General features: G+C 44.7%; 1 protein-coding gene across 2 annotated transcripts; it reads right to left on the minus strand.

Moving 5' to 3' along the window:
• Positions 1–4,780: 4,780 nt before the first annotated feature.
• On the minus strand, positions 4,781–16,391 carry GLYAT (glycine-N-acyltransferase). 2 transcript variants are annotated; one of them, XM_043914124.1, is made up of 6 exons: positions 16,099–16,391; positions 12,733–12,827; positions 9,508–9,615; positions 7,965–8,091; positions 5,704–5,875; positions 4,781–5,282 (listed from the first exon to the last, which is right to left on the minus strand). In XM_043914124.1, the coding sequence occupies exons 2-6, from the start codon at positions 12,808–12,810 to the stop codon at positions 4,880–4,882; spliced, it is 888 nt and encodes a 295-aa protein (XP_043770059.1). In that variant the 5' UTR covers positions 12,811–12,827; positions 16,099–16,391; the 3' UTR covers positions 4,781–4,879. The 2 variants fall into 2 exon arrangements, with proteins under 2 accessions (XP_043770059.1, XP_043770052.1); XM_043914117.1 differs by having other exon boundaries at positions 12,733–12,839; positions 16,099–16,389.
• Between the last annotated feature and the right edge of the window lie 5,235 nt (positions 16,392–21,626).

Below are 21,626 nucleotides of genomic sequence, written 5' to 3' on the forward strand. Positions count from 1 at the left end.
TTAGAGCAGGGGTACTTGTGAGCAAGCACACTTCTTGGTAGATCACTGTTAGGCATGATGGACAGATACCGCGGTGAATGACTTTAGTGCTTTTCTCAGTATGGAAAGATGCAAGAATTAGGATTCATGAAAGTTTCCCCTGAAAATGTCTAACTCTCTGAAGACCTGTTCTGCCCACTTTCCCAGAGTATAAGTGCCTCATTCTTGATCTCCACCCTGAAATTTTTTCAAGGGATGTGTTGAAGGTCAGCAACTATGATGGCTAATGACCATCCTTTAGAACCAGATAGCAAGTGACAGTTTTTAGTTGAGATTTTTGAAAGCTGAGCTTTCTTAATCCCCGTCCTCCAGTCCACATATAACCAAGAGATTCTCTGTTTGGTTGTGGAAGCTTAATCTACATGGTCCATGGAAGCAGCATGGGGAGAGGAGGGGCTGTGTGCACTTGGACCAGAGAGAGGAGCTTGGACTACCAGGGACAGAGTCGGGGAGGCTCTGTGTAGGGAGGAGACTGGGGTCTCACTTGACAGCAGCACATTATTGCAAGATATTTGAGCCCTCTGTAACGTGACTAAGGGTCTCGTGAGAGTCTCACTGGTGAGGCCACCAGATGATTCATCTCCGAGTCTCTCTGGGAAGACTGTCCCAACACTGCCAGAGGAAGAGGGCCTGCTTGAAGGAAAACAGAGGAAATAGAATGATACCAGTTTAAGACTTGGGACCACCACGGTCCTTAGCAGCACACCACAGCTTTCTTAACACATCAGAATAAGAGCTCCGCTTTCTATAGTTGAGCACCAGCTAAAGCATCGCCCCCAGAAAGGCCCTGAAGTCAGCAAGGGAAGAGGGGCTCGGGGACCCTGCAGTAGGGAGAGGAGACGTCACGACACTCAGTAAAGAAGAAAAGACCTCATGATACCAGACAAGGAGAGAGAGGGAAGCTAAGCATCGTGCTCCTCAGGCTGTAGGGGGATTGCTATCTGTGGAGAGAAAGGTTGGCTTTACGTTTATCAGTCAGCTGACTTCAGATGAAGGGGTCCGAAAAGAGTGCCAATGATGCTCATTTGAAAAGGGTCCATAGAGTGCAGGAGAAGGGAGGAGGAACCGGCTGCTGTCTTTACTGAGCCCAAGCTCACTCTGTGTTCACAGAACACGCCGACAACATCGGAGATGAGATGTTGAGGCAGGGAGTGTGAGTTTATTCAGAAAGCCAGCAGACCAAGAAGATGGCAGACTAATGTCTCAAAATAACCATCTTAAGGGGTCTGGATGCCAGGTTCTTTTATAGGACAGAGAGGGAGGGGAGGGAGAAAGTAAACTAAAAAGGTCATTAATCTTGCCAAATCAGGGGTGGGGGATGTGTTAATTTCTTCTTTTCTCAAGGTAAGCTAGGTCACCCTGAGTCTGTCTCTTGAGTCTCTCTTGAGAGTCTCTCTGTGAGCTGAACAAAGGCACTTCAGTTTAATAGTCAGGTGCAGGGGCAGGTTCCCCAAGGTAGGCTATTAAGTGTGATTATAATAACAAGAGCAATGACAAGCAAAGATTAAAGCCAAAGAAACAGACCCAACATCGAGTCAGAATTGGCTCCTCCCCACACCACAACACTGTTGTAGAGATTATTCTGTTATAACAGCTCTTTCAGCCCAAACCACGAATTCTGAAGGTACTTGTTCTGGGGTTCCAAGCAGCTCTTTGAGACTTCCCTGCTGGTCCAGTGTTTGCAAATCTGCCTTCCATACAGTGGAAAAGAGTTCGATCCCTGGTCAGGGAAATAAGATCCCACATGCCAAGGGGCCACAGCAGCTAGAGAGGTGCCTGTGCGTGGACAAGGCGTCCAAGAGCCACAATTAAAGCCTGACATAGCCAAAAATAAATAAGTAAAATAAATATTGTTTAAAAAAGCAGTCTTGTGTGGAGCCTAAGAATTCTCAAGCAATGCCAATGGTGTTATTTTGGGGACCAGATTTTAAGGGACTAAAAATAACTGTGTGCATGTGCAATTGAGACAAATCATGGACTGAAACTTCAGGAGATGGTGAAGGACAGGGAAGCCTGGCATGCTGTGGTCCATGGGGTTGCAAAGAGTCGGTCATGACTGAGCAACTAAATAGCAACATGGACAAAAAGGTATGAAAAGACCAAAAATATCCAGTTGCTACTTCTGAAGTGTGCTATCTTCTAAGTCAGTTCTGTCGTGTCCGACTCGTTGCGTCCCTATGGACCACAGCCCACCAGGTTCCCCTGTCCTTGAGATTCTCCAGGAAAGAACACTGGAGAGGGTTGCCGTGCCCGCCTCCAGGGGATCTTCCCTGCCCAAGGGATCAAACCCATGTCTCTTATGTCTCCTGTATTGGCAGGCAGGTTCTTTACTGACAGAGCAGAGGGTGAAAAAACAAAACAAAACAGGGTTTGGGAAGGCAAAGCAGGGTACTGAGCATGCCCCCTGCATACAACAAAACCAAATGGGTGGCCAAGACCACCTAAGCTACTCCTCCTGCCCAAGCCCTGGACACAACTCTGCCCTCACCCAATATAAAAGACCAACTCTCATATAAAAAGCCACCCAATACAAAAAGGAAGCTCTCTTGACTACTCAAGAAATTAAACCTCAATCGTGCGTGTGTGTGTATGTGTGTGTGTGTGTGTGTGTGTGTGTGAGTGGAGGCCTTAACCTCCAATTGCTGAGCTGAATTCCAAGCTTAGATGGACCAACGGAAACAGGTTCTTGACCCAGGGGATCACCTTCGCGCAGGCGGTGTTTGCTGCCGGCTCTGGTGCTCAGGCTGGGGCAGGGCTGGGGCAGGAACCTCTCCACCTAACCTGTCCTGACCAGGAGGAGCAGCTCCGCGCACCAGCAGCCAGACTCTCCCCTGAGACAACGGTCTGACCCGCACAGACCTGGGCATCCCGCAGTGAGGTGCCAAGGTCAGGAGGAGCAGCAGAAACGCACGCTGGGCCACCCTCGCCCTCCACTTCATTCTCAGTGAGTCCCCGCCTCGCGGGGTCTGGGTGTGCCCACTGTCCTCTCCCCAGACTCACCATGCTGTCCCCATCATGCACCACCGAGCTTCAGCTTGTACGTTAAACACAGCACCTCTTTACTGTCTGAGGGCTTCTGGTGGCTTAAGAGGCTCCGCTTTTAGAAACGATAGTGAATTATTTTCTCCGGAGTGAGAGTGGGGATTGAACGCTCTGCACGTTAGCTTTTCCTTGCTAACTCTCCCTGCTCTATCACGCACGCTGTCTCACAGTCTCTCACATCCGGGCAGGCGTGTGCTCAGTTGGGTGGTGTCAGACTCCTTGCAACCCCGTGGAGCGTAGCCGGCCACACACCTCTGTCTGTGGAATTTTCCAGGCCAGAACACTGGAGTGGGTTGCCAATTCCTCCTCCAGGAGACCTTCCAGACCCAGGGATTGAACCCACGTCTCTCATGTCTCCTGCATTGGCAGGAGGTTTCTTTATCACTAGCGCCACCTGGGAAGGCCTATCTTTGTATGTAACATATTTAATGTACCTGTGAAGCAGCAATAAGAGAGGTAACTTCTACAGACCTAACGAGTAGAGTCTACTTGCTCTTCACTAAGGGAAAAGCCACAGAAAGTCACGACTAGGTCATAAAGGCCAGGAGGTAATACCCTTCCCTGGAAAAAGTGCAAAGGCTCTCCCCACCCCCTGCCCTAAAAGTCCCAGGGGAATCTGTTCGGGGCAACACGTGGCTGATGAGGAAGTGTTGGCAGGGATCCCAGGAGAGTGGGGAACAGAATGTGTGCACCCGTGGCAGAAGGACCAGCCGCTGCTCATGCGGAGACCTCTGAGGCAGGCACATCGCGCCCTGAGTGCAGGGGCAGGAGCAGGCCTGCCAGCCATTCACACGGCCTCCCCGGGGCCCCAAGCACCCACGCCTTCACAGAGATCGCAGACACACGCCTTCACGGTGATCACAGACACACACCTTCACAGTGATTGCAGCCACACACCTTCCCAGTGATCGCAGTCACACGTATTCCCAGTGATCACAGACACACGCCTTCACAGTGATCACAGACATACACCTTCACAGTGATCGCAGTCACATGCATTCACAGTGATCGCAGTCACACGCATTCACAGTGATCGCAGCCACACGCCTTCCCAGTGATCACAGCCACACGCCTTCCCAGTGATCACAGACACACGCCTTCACAGTGATCGCAGCCACACGTCTTCCCAGTGATCACAGACACACGCATTCATGGTGATCGCAGCCACACGCCTTCACAGTGATCACAGACACACGCATTCACGGTGATCGCAGCCACACGCCTTCACGGTGATCACAGACACACACCTTCACAGTGATCACAGACACACACCTTCACAGTGATTGCAGCCACACGCCTTGACAGTGATCACAGCCACACGCCTTCCCAGTGATCACAGACACACGCCTTCACAGTGATCACAGACACACGCCTTCCCCAGTGATCGCAGTCACACGCATTCACAGTGATCGCAGTCACACGCATTCACAGTGATCGCAGCCACACGCCTTCCCAGTGATCGCAGCCACACGTCTTCCCAGTGATCACAGACACACGCATTCACAGTGATCGCAGCCACACGCCTTCACGGTGATCACAGACACACGCCTTCACAGTGATCACAGACACACACCTTCACAGTGATTGCAGCCACACGCCTTGACAGTGATCACAGACACACGCCTTCCCAGTGATCGCAGACACACGCCTTCACAGAGATCGCAGCCACACGCCTTCACGGTGATCGCAGCCACATGCCTTCACAGAGATCACAGCCACAATTTATTCTTCCCTCCACTGTGCTCTGCCCCCCGTCACACCCTCAGGCCCCCCCGCCCTGGCTGGCGCTCAGGGCCGGTCACAGAGGCTCACAGTTCCACTGGTTCCAGTCGCAGGGCATGGGCATGTGATTGAGGCTCTGACTCATCTTCTGCATGATCTGGTTCTTGGGGTCCACGTGAGAATACACGGGGAAGCCCCGCTCGAGCAGACACTGGGCCTGCTGGTAGATGACGTAGGTGACAAGCCCCTTGGCCCGGTACTCGGGCAGGGTGGCCCCCATCCGCATCTCTCCTGTCTGGTCCATCAGGGACCAGGACACAGGGGTCCCCTCGGGCCCCAGCAAGCAGGAGGTGGGGAAGTTCCGGATGCAGCGCTCGATGAACCTCTGGCTCCTCTCATTGCCGCCGAAAAGCCAGAACCTGTTCACCAAAGCCGCGTGGCTAGGCTCCGCAGATGCGGGCTTAAACATCTCTGGGTCGCTGTGGGTGTTCCAAGAGAAAAGCAGTCTGTGAGTTTAGCGGTTTGCACCTGTCCCCACCTCTATTAGCCTGAGAGACAGGGAAGGCGGAGGAGAGAGGGGGCACAGTGTCCCGGACTGTGGCTGAGCTTGTCAGGATGAGGACTAGAGAGAGGCCATGCTGCTGGACTGAGTGAGCTAGAAGGGCCAGACAGGGCAGAGAGGGCGGCAGAGGCCTGATACGCTCCGGAGGAGAGGGCCTGGTGGCGTATTTTAAGCAGGGGAGAAACACGGCTTGAATTACATTTTTAAAAAAAGCTTGTTCTGGCTGCTTTGAAGAAGATGGATTGTGGGGAGCCAGGGTAAAAGCAGGCAGAGAAGGCTGGAGGCTACTTGCACAATGAGTGGTCTAAGTGGTGCAGAGCAGCTTTTATCAAACTCACATGTCCTTGGGTTTGCCATCGCCGACTGGTAAGTTCTTTACATCCAGCAGGGACGGAGTCAGTTCCTTGATTGTCTCAAATGCCATATAGAGAATGTTTTTTGATCGCTTGACTTTGAAGGATTTCGTGGCTGCGAGATTTTGTATTACTTCATTCAGGCTGGACTGCGTACCTGGATGGGATTATAAGGAGGCATGCCATGGTTTAAGTCCATTCTAGGGAAAAGCTCTCCAGTGGAGTAGGAAGTTCTGAGGGGTTATAGACGGAGAACTTTGGGGATGGGCTTGGGGCGGCTTCCCTGCTGGCTCAGCCAGTAAAGAATCTGCCTGCAATGCAGGAGACCCAGATTCGATCCCGGGGTTGGGAAGGTCCCCTGGAGAAAGGAATGGCACCCACTTCAGTGCTCTCGCCTAGAGAATTCCACTGACAGAGGAGCCTGGACATCTACAGTCCCTGGGGTCACAGAGAGTTGGGCAGGTCTGGACCGCTCACACTGCGGTGTGGCTGCTGCGTGTCTGGGGTTATGTAGTCAGGATTCGTGCAGTTTTTCTGCTTTTACAAAATTGAAAACATGTCTAGGAATTCATTCAGTCACAGTCATGCCAAGACCTAAGTTTCCTGAGCTACAGAACCATGTGGTTCTGATGATCAGAGAAGATAAGTCATCATCAGTATCATCGCCACCGTCTATGGAGAACTTACTGCGTTTCCAGTGTGGTAGATGACTGCAGAGATGATTGCAGGAATGGTCCTCAGTTTGCCCACACGTCCTTGTATCCATTCCCTGGGATAGTCCCCTCCTGCCGTGCATCTGACCTTGACCATGCGACTGGTTTTATCAATGGGGGAGAGTATACTGATGCAGGGAGAGGCTTAAAAATGTCTGCACATTGGGGCTCACCATGTCTATGCATGTCTGTTACCCTGAGATCAACACCACATGAATAAGCCTGGGCTAGCTTGCTGAGGACGTGTGCTCCTACCGTGACATGGCCACAGCCAGGAGCCAGCCGACAGTCAGACCATCAGTCAGACATAATAAGTGAGGCCATGCTAGAGAAACCAGCCCGCGGCCCACCCATCAGCTGACTGCAGATGCGTATGTAAACCCAGAGGAGACCAAGAGAGCAACTGCCTTGCCAAGCCCAGCCCATCTGTCAGTTCACAGAATTATGGGCAGTGAAATGAACTGAAACATCCAGGCATTGTACTTGGCACTTCCTGCTCAAGATTTCATTGAATCTTTTCAACACTGCTGTGTTTTGGGTCCTTCATTGGAAGGACTGATGTTGAAGCTGAAACTCCAATACTTTGGCCACCTGATGCGAAGGACTGTCTCGTTTGAAAAGACCCTGATGCTGGGAAAGATTGAGGGCAGGAGGAGAAGGGGATGACAGAGGATGAGATGGTTGGATGGCATCACCTACTCGATGGACATGGGTTTGGGTGAACCCCGGGAGTTGGTGATGGACAGGGAGGCCTGGCACGCTGCAGTCCATGGGGTTGCAAAGAGTCGGACATGACTGAGCGACTGAATGGCACTGAACTGATTGTCCTCATTTCTATATACATAAATCATGATCTCGGGTCATGGTCTCTGGCTATGATCACGTAACAAAGTCACAGGCAAATGCCATCTTAGGTGGTCTGACTCTGGAGGGAATGCTCATAACCATGACAGCTGCTCTCTGTGACCTGAGAGGTGATCTGAGACTGGAAGTCCCTGGGACAAGCTCTGCTCTGATACCCTAACCACCCTAAGCCACCTTGGTTATGTCTGCAAGTGAAGTGAAAGTCGCTCAGTCGTGTCTGACTATTTGCGACCCTGTGGGCTATACAGTCCATGGGACTCTCCAGGCCAGAATAATGGAGTGGGTAGCCGTTCCCTTCTCCAGGGGATCTTCCCAACCCAGGGGTCAAACCCAGGTCTCCCACATTGCAGGCAGATTCTTTACTGGCTGAGCCACAGGAAAGTCCCTGGGGAAATCTGCTTTGATACCCAACCATCCTAAGACATCCCGCTTGGGTCTGCAAAGTGTGGCACAGAGGCTCGGCTATCCGGGGATTATGTACAGTCCTCTCTACGAAGCCCAGACACGCTTGGAGGGTGTCTCTCCCCAGCACAGGTACGGGTGTGGTTGAACAACAGCACAGTTGAGAGCAGGCTGAGGGTCTGGCGCTTGAAGAGAAGATGTCCATGACAAGAAGAAGTCGCTAGGATGGAGACGTGAGTCAGCACGGATTCCATCCCTTTCACTTACTTTGGATCTGCAGATGTTGTTTCCAGTTGATGACTTCTGGTAAGTCAAGGAGTTCCTGACAATTCTTAAGATCTTCAGAGTAGACATGGTAAGTATTGGTGTAGTGATCAAGGTCATCGTTCATGTCCTGTTATCATAAAGAAATGGGGGACAAAATTAATTTCACATTTTTCATAATTGTAATACTTTTTTTCCTAAAATCAACTAAACTGGATTTTTAAGCACTAAAATATTGCTGTCTGTATTTGCGCATTACAAATTTTTCTGAATCATTTAAGTTATGAGATCAAAATAAGAGATTCAGGTATTCAAATTATGATGAAAAACTGAAGAATATTATACATTGTGTCAAAATTTCAGCTCAAACAAAGTCACAGCCATCTAGAAAGCACTTTTCTATATTTTCTTTTCCTCAACAGCGATCAAAGCAATTGACAAGGAAAAGTTTCTGTTGCAAGAATAAATGTTTCATATTTCAAATACTTGTTAAATGTTCCAACTAGAGGATGACAGTATTAAATTTAGATATTGATAATTCTGGGTTGAAATTTCTATCTGTATTTAATCAGGATAAAGAAGAGGAAAATCTATTGGAAATGCTTACTCACATAATACACTAGCTGAACAAGCTGTAATTACAGAAAAACAATGAAATCACTTATGTAGAAAAATCCTGTCAAATTATTAAAAAAGGGGTGAGATTATTTGGAAGAAAAAGTCACAGAAAAACATAACCACAGCTAGTGCAGAATTATAGAATTTTAAAAATGTTTGGAATATGTTTCATAAAAATAAATTCACAACTCAGCAATGATACCACTAACAAATTTTGTTTCTTAATATCCCATTGAAGATAAAAGATCAAATAATTTTATTTCAGTTCAGTTTTTATTATCAATATAAATGTATTCATTAAATATATATTTTTGTTTCCAGTTTTTAAATAATATTATTTTCAGGAAAAGTATATTTCTATAAAGTTATAATTTTACTATATATTTTAAAAATGAACCTAGAATGCTTTGTCTTAAAATATTAACTTTTTAGTTTTACTACTTTTTAATATTTTTCCAAAATGCGTACAGAAATTCTAATATAAGTTTGCTTTTATAATCACCTTAGCTAACTGTCTTGTTTTATACCTTCCTATTTTTGTCCTTGCTACTTTCTCTGGTTAGAATGTCCTCCGTTCTTTTCCGGCCTAACAAAGACGTATTTATCAACAAAACCCAGTCCCGATGGAACATCCATTGAGACCTCTCTCTCACCTGATTCTGTAACTTTCGTCTGCAACCTCCATGGCGCATCAGTTTTCATTTCTTTGTATGCTGTACATTTTCTGTTCTTGCACGCTTTATGCTAAACTATAATTTGTTTATCTATCTACATTTCCCTCCAGACTCTGAGGTTCTTGAGCACAGGGACCTGTTCACTATCACTGCATTTCATCTCCACACCTCCAGTGTCTACCACATTGCCAGGCACATGCTAAGCACACAGCAAATATAAACATGGCACATTCATTCCACACCTGGCTCCTTACCTGCTCCTGGGGGCGGATAACCACTGTATTAAAATCAGGCCACTTGTCCACCAGGGCCTTTAGATTGAATGGATTTCCATGGTTCATGTGCGTGACGGTCCCATAAACCTGCAGTGTCCGAGAAAGTGAGAGGGTCAGCTTATCAGGAAGGGATGGCAAAGTACCTTCTTTGATCAGGACAAGGCTTATTTCTATGAAATCATGAAATTTTATAGTGGAAAAAAGACAAATAGGGCATCTATGTCAAAAATCTCCATGTGAAACCTTTTTTTTTTTTTTTCACCTGAAAGGAGAAATTTTTCTTCCCATATAATATAAATAAAATAGCCAACATCTATTGGATCATAGAAAAAGCAAGAGAATTCCAGGAAAACATCTAATTCTGCCTCATTGATTACACTAAAGCCTTTGACTATGTGGATCACAATATGCTGTGGAAAATTCTTCAAGAGATGGGAATACCAGACCACCTTACCTGCCTCCTGAGAAACCTGTATGCAGGTCAAGAAGCAACAGTTAGAACTAGACATGGAACAACAGACTTGTTCCAAATTGGGAAAGCAGGAAGAGAATCTATGTGGGCACCCGTGGATCATGGGTTGGGGAATGCAGCAGTGAATAAATTCTACCATGGGCCTCGTGACTCTTGTGGACATGAAACCTCTGCAGATACCAGCATGGAAACTGCCAGAGACCAAAGGTGGAAAAAAAACCAAGTTATCCAGTTGAGCGACTTCTACCATGGTTAATGATGACCACAGACTTTTCAACATCTTTCCCTACTCTCCACCTCATGTGAACTATTGATGTCAGATCATGGAGAAAGAGGAGAAAAATCTGTGTTGACTGATCTTACCTGAATTTATTGTTTTCAGCCATGAATGGAGGCTTGAAATTAAAATTCAGTGGAGTCTGGCAAAATATAGGTGTTTTTACACGTCAGCATTTGGGGCTGTAAAACTATGTTATGTGATTGTGTTTAGTCGCTCAGTCATGTCTGACTGCAGCCCCGTGGACTGTAGTCCTCTGTCCATGGGATTCTCCAGGCAAGAATACTGGAGTGAGCTGCCATTTCCTCCTCCAGGGGATCTTCCCGACCCAGGGATCAAACCTGCATCTCTTGCGTCTCCTGCATTAGCAGCAGGATTTTTTTACCACTAGCTCCACCTGGGAAGTCTGTAAAACCGTTTTATGTTAATATATTACTCATTACAAGGTCTGAAAATATGTGTAACTGTTACTGTTTCTTATTCCTCTGGCTGAATTAATTAAAACCTTTTTTCTATTGAACACGGAACACAGTGAGTCAGGCAACTACTCTAAATTGACTCAGCTGGAGTTGACACACGCAATAAAATGTACTGAATATCCAACACTTAGAAGGACAGATGGACATTTTCTGAACTGAGACTCAAGTATTGAGTTCTCGGTTACGGTTCCATTAAAAGTACCCGGCAAGCAACTACTGTAGATTTGAGCTAGGGTAAAATGTGCATCTCTAATACACAACCAATGCTATTTCTTCATGAAAGCTGGGGACCTAAGAGGACCACCTTTTCTTAACACAGAGATGCTCCAAATAAGGGCCCTTAGGACCCACCAACAGTTTTCTCAAAATGTTTGGGGTCCACTTAACTTGAGGAGAAAGTTTTAGGCTGAAGCATGTTCAAAAATAGCTACTCACCATAAAAAATATCTTAGGCAAGTGTTCTTAAGATGTATAACTGATGTTACCGCCAAGAAAAATTGACCGTTTCTCTGAGAGGTTGCCCAGATCTTAAGGATTTCTCAAGTGAAAGAAGTTACTAAAACTAGGTAACAGAGATTCTGTATTTAGTGGGATCCCCTGAAGTGGGTGGCTTTTAGTTTTAAATTAGTTGATCTGGAGTCATTTTCAGGCAGTGATTTAAAGACAGGGTGCCTTGTTCCATTAGTCTCTTTCTCTTTTATTGATACTGATTTGCGTGGCTGCCCCAGGTCTGAGTTGCAGCGTGTGCATCTCAGTTGCTGCCTGTGCCCCTTAGCTGGGCACATGGGATCCAGTCCCCCGGCCAGGGGTCGGGACTGGGCCCCCCGCCTTGGAGTGTGGTGTCTGAACCACCGGGCCATCAGGGACTTCCCTCATTAGTCTATTTCTAATAAATGAAGCCATATATTCTACAAATAAAATACTGCTAACATTTTCCACCTTTATACTGAAAGAAGGAGCAGAAAAATCTATTAGAGAGTGAGGGGGGTGAAAAATGCATTTATCTAATCTCAAATGGATGTATCTTGTGGGAGTGTCTTATGAAACAGTAGAAATCTAGTCTCTAATATGACCAGAGAAACAAAAAATATTTCAGGGAAAAACGATTGTTCACACACACACACACACACACACACACGCTGTTGTTCAGTCATTCAGTTGTGTCTGACTCTTTGCAACCCCGTGGTCTGCAGGACTCCAGACCTCCCTGTCCTTTTCGATGGCCCAGAGTTTGCTCAAACTCCTGTCCACACAGACCCGTGGTTGCATCTAAATTCCACTGGAATGGACACCATCCCTTTCATTGCTAAAAAAAAAACACAGGCGAGGACCTCGGCCAATCAGCAGAGCTGCTATGGAACAGCTCTGGATGGGGGCGTTTATGAGTATGCCCTATTCAATCCTAACGTTTCTGATCAATTGTACTAGGTGAACAGAGATCCTCAGTGCCAGCCTGACTATCAAAATAGTCTGATGTGCAGTATGTTCAGAGAAATTGGGAAATTTAAGTCAAATAGAAATTGATCAATTGGTAATTTCAAAGGAGGCTCTTGATCTGGCAACTGTTCTTTCAGGGAGAAAAAGTTAAAAATTAACATGCAGTCTTAGCTAATTTTGTTAGAGAGCTCTGGGCAAGTTCCCAGTGCTGTTATGGAATGTTTCTTGAAAAGGAGCAAGGGAATACTTGTTGATTCAGCTTGGAGAAAAAAGCAATGTTCATACCATAGCACTGCAGCTCACTATCTGTGGGTACCGGGCAAAATCACTTCACCAAGCCTTCATCCTCACATCAGTGATGTGGGCATAACAGCGATCATCTTGCAGAGAGGTTATGCACATTAAACCCGAGGAAACATGCTCTAAGGCCTGGCACAGAGCAGGCCGTCAGCAAACGCTAGACTCTCTTCTTCGCTCGCAGGAACTTCCTAGTCCTCACTCCCCAAGGGGAAAGCTCCCCAAGAATTTGCCATTCTCACCTTTAAGGACGTAGGAAGGCTCTTCCTCAAGGATTTCTCCAGCATCTGCAGCATCTGGGCGCCTTGCAATGGGAACATCGTGCAGACACCTGAGCCTAGAGAGACAACTGGGAAACAGCCGTGAGTGAGAGGGGCTGGAGGAGACTGAGGAGCAAGAGCAGCAGGTTCTGTGCTGATGGCCAGCGCCCTCTTCAGCGTCTTTCTCTGATTTCTCACGCGTGTACAGCGTTAGTCTAATCATCTCTAGTTATAAACCAATATATACATATTGATATAGAGAAACCACACAAATACATAGTCCCATTTTCAACACCTAAAAATGAAATGTCTGTTTTGATCCATGTGTCCAAGAACTGGCTCATTCATTCACATTGTGTTTCTTTTTAACAATTTTTGTGGGCGTATCGCTGATTGACAATGTTGTGATGCTTTCTACTGGAGGATGATCCCTGTTTATTTCTTAGTTCAGACAGAACAATCCCTCCCTCTTCTCTGCTCTTGTAAATGCTTTTGCATACCTGCATTACAAAACTTGTTACTCTGGGCTAGAGTTTGCTTTTACAGACTGTGTTCTCCTCTGGGGCAGGAACCTCATCTTATTTATTATCCTATCTGTTACCTTTATCGCACTCAGCTCAGTTCAGTCACTCAGTCGTATCCGACTCTTTGCGACCCCATGGAGTGCAGCACGCCAGGCCTCCCTGTCCATCACTGACTCCTGGAGTTTACTCAAACTCATGTCCATTGAGTCGGTGATGCCATCCAACCATCTCATCCTCTGTCATCTGGCACATAATATGCTCTCAGTAAGTGGGTGATGAGGATGATTTGATGCAAGAGATGCTGTATTTACCTGTTTAGTAACTCCACCTTCCAGAGACATAGATAGATTGATTAATCCAATCAACATATATGTATTGAGTACATAATATATGCTGGATGTGGGAAAGGTTTCCAGTTGCTTTGTACTAAGTTATGTCTTGCAGAAAAGTCCAGACTCTTGTCATGTATGGTAGGATTTTTATTTATTTATTTTATTTATTTACTTTTGGTTGTACTGGGTCTTCGCTGCTCTTCAGGCTTTCCTCTAGTTGCAGCGAGCCGGGGCTGTTCTCAAGTTGCAGCGCGCGGGCTTCTCCCTGAAGTGGCTTCTCTGGTGCAGGGCATGGTTTCTAGGGCGCATGGGCTCAGTAGTTGTGGCCCGGGCTCCAGAGCACAGACTCAGTAGCAGAGGTGACGGGCTTAGTTGCCCCATGGCAGGTGGGGTCTTCCGGGAACAGGGGTAACACCCGTGTCGCCTGCATTGGCGCGCAGAATCTTACCACTGAGCCACCGGAGAAGCCCTATTTGGAGATCTTCGGACTGTAAAAAGGAAGCATTCCTGAAGGCTAATCTTACCTTTTATCTCGAGGCAACTCACAAGGAAGTTACCCGAGTATAAGATGACCCCGGTGGGGTGAGGTCAGAATAGGCATCATTAAAAAGTCTATGAATAATAAATGCTGGAGAGGGTATGGAGAAAAGCGAGCCCCCCTCTACTGTTGGTGGGAATGTAAATGGATGCAGCCACTATGGAAAGCAGTATGGAGGTTCCTCAAAAAACTAAAAACAGGGCTGCTCTTTGATCCAGCAATCCCACTCGTGGGCATATATTCAGACAAAATTATAATTCAGGAAGATACAGGTACCCTTATGTTCATAACAGCGCTATTTACAATAGCAAAGACGTGAAAATAACCTGAACGTCCATCAAGAGGTGAATGGATAAGGAAGATACGATATGATATATGTACACACACACACACACATATATATACAGTGGAACATTATTCAGTCATAAAACAGAATGAAATAATACCATCGCAGCAACATGGACGGGTCTAGAAATTATCATACTAAGTAAAGGAAGTCAGAAAGAGAAAGATAACCGCCGTGTGATATCACCCGGAAGTGAAATCTAAAGTGTGACGCGAGGGAACATAGGTATGAACCAGAAGCTGACCCACAGACGTCGAGAACTGACCTGTGTTCGTCGGGGCGGTGGCGGCCGGGAAGGGCAGGATTGGGAGTGCGGGATTAGCAGAGGTGAGCGCTCACATACAGGATGTCAGGGTAAAAAGCAAAGCCCTACCATACCGCACAGGGCCCTATCCTCGTCCTGTGATAAACTATAGTGGAAAGGAATGCGAAAAGGAATATACAAAAATATATATGTATTCAATATGTATAACTGGATAATTTCGCTGTACGCCAGAAATTAAAACAACTTCGTAAATCAACTATACTTCAATAAAGTTTTTAAAAAATCTGTGGGATGTAATATTACATATTACCTGGAAAGCATAGGGTTTAGAACCATCCTTCAAGAATGCACACGGGAACCAACAACCAAACTGGGGGGTACTGAAAAGAACTGAGCCTGAGATTCATAAATCAAGTAGGCTGAAAACAGCCGAAACAGGGATCTGGACACCCTATAGGGCTTTGGCAAAGCTCACTGTGAGCTGGCAGAACTGGGTAACAGGCGACGTCCTGGGGAGTGAAATCCGAACCTCTGACTTAGTTACTCCCAGAAGAAGAAATTAACCCAAAGAAAACAATCCAAAAGGAAGAAAAAGCTCTCAGCAGAAACTGATAAAGCTACATGAACATAAGCAAAGACTGAACAAAAGCCCAGTGTCCAGCCACAGAGAAAGGAAATATAAACTATGATACAACTCCATGAGAGTCACCTCATTCTTCATACTTAGGGACAGCTGAGAAACAGTTAAAATGAGAAAATGTAGGACATAAAGCAGTTCATATGCCACATACATAGGCATAAATTCAAAAGAGAACACAAAAAGATGGACTCTGGTAGTAGCAAAGTAAGTGAATTCTTTAGAGCAAGTTTATTCCACGGTTGAAATGAGCAGCAGATCAGTCCTGCACTCTTTGTCCTTTCTCATCTGCTCACTTCCTCTCTGACATGAAGCACAATAACTTTCATATCATTCAAGGAGACAAAAAGCTGCTTATCTTAAAATATGACCAGAAGGATTAAACAGGGTAATGTTTAGAGCGTCTTCAGATATTAAGTGCTCCTTTTACCCACACACCTCCGGGAAATGCCCAGATCTTTCCTCATTCCTTTATTAGTTCAGATCTGGAAAATGCAAGATTTTTTTCATGGTACCTAACAAGTTGCGTTTTACAGAATAGGTGCCGGATACACTTTTCTTAAGTTGAAATTATTCCTTTTCCTATAGTTATCATCATATTCTGAGCATAATACAATATGAGCACTTTGATTTGTCTTACTCATGTAAATGGAGAAGATGTCACAAAGCAATGATTATCCTTTTTGTTTTTGGAACGGGTACTTACCTGGAAAGCTGTCTTCACACCAAGCTTTGCAGGAACAACTGAAGAGGAGCACTCTCTAGACGATGAAATTTCTCTTTGATGCAGTCAGTTCAGCGGTGTCTTGCTGAGTGCCTTTAGGGACGTTTTCTCCAGAACTTGCTGAGCGGAGGCTTGCGATGTGGACCTGGCACTGAGGCAAACAGTTAGGTGTAGTGCTCATGAAACCCAGCCCTTGCTCTCTGGGTCTCCTGTTGCAGGAAGGGGTTCTGAATGTGCATGTGAGCTCCTCTTTCTGAAACACCAGGCTGCTCTTTGCCCTCAGGCCCTGCAGTTACTCTGAAATCCAAGCTGCATGAAGCCAATAGGCCAGATCCCGGGTCACACTCAGGAGACAGCACCTCCCTCCTCCCCTTCCCGGGCTCTGCTGTGGCTGTTGTTCAGTTGCTAACTCGTGTCCGACCCTTCTGCAACCCCATGGACTGCAGCCCGCCAGGCTCTTCTGTCCAGGCAAGAAGCTGGAGTGGGTCGCCATTCCCTTCGTCAGGGGATCTTCCCCACCCAGGGATCGAACCTGCGTCTCCCGCATCGGCAGGTGCATTCTTTACCCCTGAACCACCAGGGAAGCCCTTCCCACTCTGAAGTACCTGCAGTGAGTAAGATGTTAGGAAAGACAGGGCTCCAGTGGGATTTGCATAATTTGGTCTCTCTCTTTACATATATGCAGAGCAGAAGATCATTTGCAAGAATCCTAAAGCCGTTAGGATCCTTTTCCTAGGATGAGCTGTGTTCTCTTCCCCCTCCATGCTGAGGCTACACTTGAACATCCCCACAATGGTTCAACTCGGGCCTGAGTTTCCCTTTCATAGAAAATGACACGAAGGCTCAGCGTGGCTGAGTGAGATGGAATGTGAGTCCAGAGCCTTTCCCTCCACAGTGCCCTGGATCCCACCTGAACACGTGTCCTACCATCCTCAGGAAGGAAAGCAGGGTTCATAGAAAAGAGAGTCCCCTGGCTGAAACAACCAGGGAAGGACGTTTGACATTGTCTGGGTCCTTGTCCTCATCACTCTTATCCTTGTTTATGGGTTCATGGACACTTTCTTTATGGAAGGAAAGAGTCGCTCTGATCAGAGGAGCAAGGACAAGGGTGATTAATGTCTAGGAAGTCGGAAAAGCTTGTACACTCCTTCAGTCCATAGACCAGCACAGCACAAGTTTACACATGGTTACCTCTGCCTTCCTAGAATATTATTGCTCCATCTTGTCTCCTGGGGTTGAAGTTTACTAAATTATTCGTTACCCTTCCTCCAAGGTTGAAGGCCACTGAAGCTCTTTTGTCTCAGAATGGCCATCATCAAAATGTCTACAAATAAACGTTGGAGAGAATGTGGAGAAACAGGAGCCGTCCTACACTTTGGTGGGAATGTAAATTGATGCAGACACCATGGAGGATGGTATGGAGGTTCCTTAAAAAAACTAATGGCGCCACCATATGATCCTGCAATCCCATCGTGGTCATATACACGGACAAGACAAAAACTCTACTTCAGAAGGCTACGTTCACCTCAGTGTTCATGGCAGCACTATTTACAGTATCCAGGACACAGAGTCAAACTAAATGTCCATTGACAGATGAAATGAAGAAGATGTGGAGTATATATATATACACATACATATAATGTGAAGTATACACATATACACACACATAGATACATGCATATAATGTGGAGTATATATATATATACACATACACATACATACATACATACACTCTAGAGTATATACATATACACACACATACATACATGCATATAATGTGGAGTGTGTATATATATATATATACACACACACACATACATACATGCATATAATGTGGAGTATGTATATACACACATACACATACATACATGCATATAATGTGGAGTATATCTATACATACATGCATGCATGGAAACATATAATGTAGAGTATGTATATACACACTCATACATACATACATATAATGTGGAGTATATATATACATATATACACACACATACATACATGCATATAATGTGGAGTATATATATACGTATATACACACACATACATACATGCATATAATGTGGAGTATATATATACACACACATACATACATGCATATAATGTGGAGTGTATATATATATATATATATATATACACACACATACATGCATATAATGTGGAGTATATCTATACATACATACATGCATGCAAACATATAATGTGGAGTATATATATACACATACATGCATATAATGAGTATATCTATACATACATACATGCATGCAAACATATAATGTGGAGTATATATATACACACACACACATACATACATATAATGTGGAGTATATATATACACACACATACATGCATATAATGTGGAGTATATATGTATATATATACACACATACATACATATAATCTGGAGTATATATGCATACACACACACACATACATACATGCATATAATGTGGAGTGTATATATATACACACACACATACATGCATATAATGTGGAGTATATATATATACACATACACACACACATACATATAATGTGGAGTATATACATATACACACACATACACATACATACATATAATGTGGAGTATTTACATACTCACATATACATACATGCATATAATGTGGTGTATATATATACACACACATACATACATATAATGTGGAGTATATACATACACACACACATACATACATACATATAATGTGGAGTGTATATATATATATATACACACACATACATGCATATAATGTGGAGTATATATATATACACACATACATACATACATATAATGTGGAGCATATACATACACACACACATACATACATACATATAATGTGGAGTGTATATATATATATATACACACACATACATGCATATAATGTGGAGTATATATATATACACATACATATAATGTGAAGTATACACATACACACACATACATACATGCATATAATGTGGAGTATGTATATACACACATACACACACATACATACATATAATCTGGAGTATATACATATACATGCACATACATACATGCATATAATGTGGAGTATATATATATATACACACATACATACATACATATAATGTGGAGTATATAGATACACACACACATACATACATGCATATAATGTGGAGTGTATATATATACACATACACACATACATACATATAATGTGGAGTATATACATATACACACACATACACACACATACATATAATGTGGAGTATTTACATACACACATATACATACATGCATATAATGTGGTGTGTATATACACACACACACACACATACATACATATAATGTGGAGTGCATATATATACACATACATACATATTATGTGGAGTATATATATATACACACATACATGCATACATATAATGTGGAGTATATATGTATATATATACACACACACATACATATAATGTGGAGTATATACATATACACACACATACACATACATACATATAATGTGGAGTATTTACATACACACATATACATACATGCATATAATGTGGTGTATATATATACACACACATACATACATATAATGTGGAGTATATATATATATACACACACACACATACATGCATATAATGTGGAGTATATATGTATATATATACACACATACATACATATAATCTGGAGTATATATATATACACACATACATGCATACATATAATGTAGAGTATATATGTATATATACACACACACATACATATAATGTGGAGTATACATGTATATACACACACACGTACATATAATGTGGAATACATATATATGAGTACTACTCAGCCATAAGAGGAATGGAATAATACCATTTGCAGCACCATGGATGGACCTGCAGATTATCACAGTAAGTGAAGTCAGCCAGCCAGAGAAAGACAAGCACAATATGATATTGCTTATACGTGGAATCTAATAAAGATGATACAATACAAATGCAGTTATTTATAAAGTACTCTCCCAACCGTAGACACACCAACTCGAAGCTAAGAACAGCCTGATTCCCCTGTGAGGAACGCAGAGAGCAGTCGACAGGGTCCCGCGCCCCAGGGGAGGGGAGACCAGCACGCTGAGGCCAACAGAGAGACACGCGGCACCTTCTCGCCATCGCCTCCCCACCGGGCGGCCCAGCACCCCGGGCTGGGGGAAGACCCGGCTCCCCGCCTGTCCTGGGGAGAGGAGACGGCCGGACCACAGAGCCAGGGGTCCGACTTCTCAGCAGCAGTCGGAGGGACTTCTCTTTGCAGCTTGCCTGAGTCTGAGTATCGAGAGGAAAGAGCCCCATGTTCGGAACCCTGAGGACGAGGCGCTGGCTGGAGCCAGTGCACACTCACTGGCCCACCACACCACTCCCGCTAGTGCACTGGGCCGCCCCACAGTTTAACGCCAAGCAGGCACCCCAAACCCCAAATTCCAGCTTTGCTCAGAAGCAAACACTAAGAAGTGTTCCCAAGGACGTAGAGATCCAACCACCTGTGCGCTGTTGGCAGGAAGGCAAAATAGAGCAGACGCCATGAAAAGCAATACAGCAGTTTCCCAGAAACGTAAAACTAGAGCTATCACACGAGCCAGCAGTCCTGCTTCTGAGTCTACAGACGAAAGAGCTGGACCCAAGATCTGGAATGGCTGTCTTTGCTCCCATGCTCGTTACAACATTATTCACAATAGCCAAGACACAGAAGCAACCTAAATGTCAGGACGATGCATAAAGACAATGTGGCATATACCTACAATGGAATATGACTCAGCCTTAAAGAAGGAGGAAATGCAGCAATATATGACAATGTGGATGAAACTTGAGGACTTTCTGCTGAGTGAAGTAAGCTAGTCACAGCAGGACAAATACTGCATGCCTCCACTTATATGAGGGATCTCAAGTCCTGCTGCTCATAGAAACAAGAAGTGGCGTGGTAGTTAAGAGCAGAGGGAAACAGGATGAGCTGCTTACCACTGAGTATAGAGCATCCACTGTGTAAGATGAAAAAGTTCTAGAGGTCTGCTCTACAATACTGTGTTCACAGACAACAATGCTGCCCCATACACTGAAATATTTGTTAAGATCTCATATTATTTTTCAACCACAGTAAAATAAATACATAAAATTTAAAAGTAGGGGGACAAAGCAGTCAGAGACACAAAAGACATATTTCATTGAGGGAACAACAAGGATTGCAGTTGGCTTCTTATCACTACAAAAGAAAGCACTGGATTGACAACATAAAAAAGGCTTCAGGAGAAACACTGAAAAAATTCTACATTCAGTGAAAATATCCTTCAAAATAAGCAGTTAATGTAATTTGTTACTGGAATCTGCGCTGTTTTATGTCTTCGGTACTCAGAAAATTCCAGTGATGCCATGATGATCACAGATGTGATAAAGAAATCCTGTCGTAGATCAGCAGAGTTTCAGTTCATCTTCCTGAAATGAGGAAGTACTTCTTCCTCGATGTATCGGCCTGGAGAATTTTTTTTTTTCTACCACTGATACATCCC

This window comes from Cervus elaphus, chromosome 1 (assembly GCF_910594005.1).
Source record: "Cervus elaphus chromosome 1, mCerEla1.1, whole genome shotgun sequence".
In the NCBI taxonomy this organism is placed as follows: Eukaryota; Metazoa; Chordata; class Mammalia; order Artiodactyla; family Cervidae; genus Cervus; species Cervus elaphus.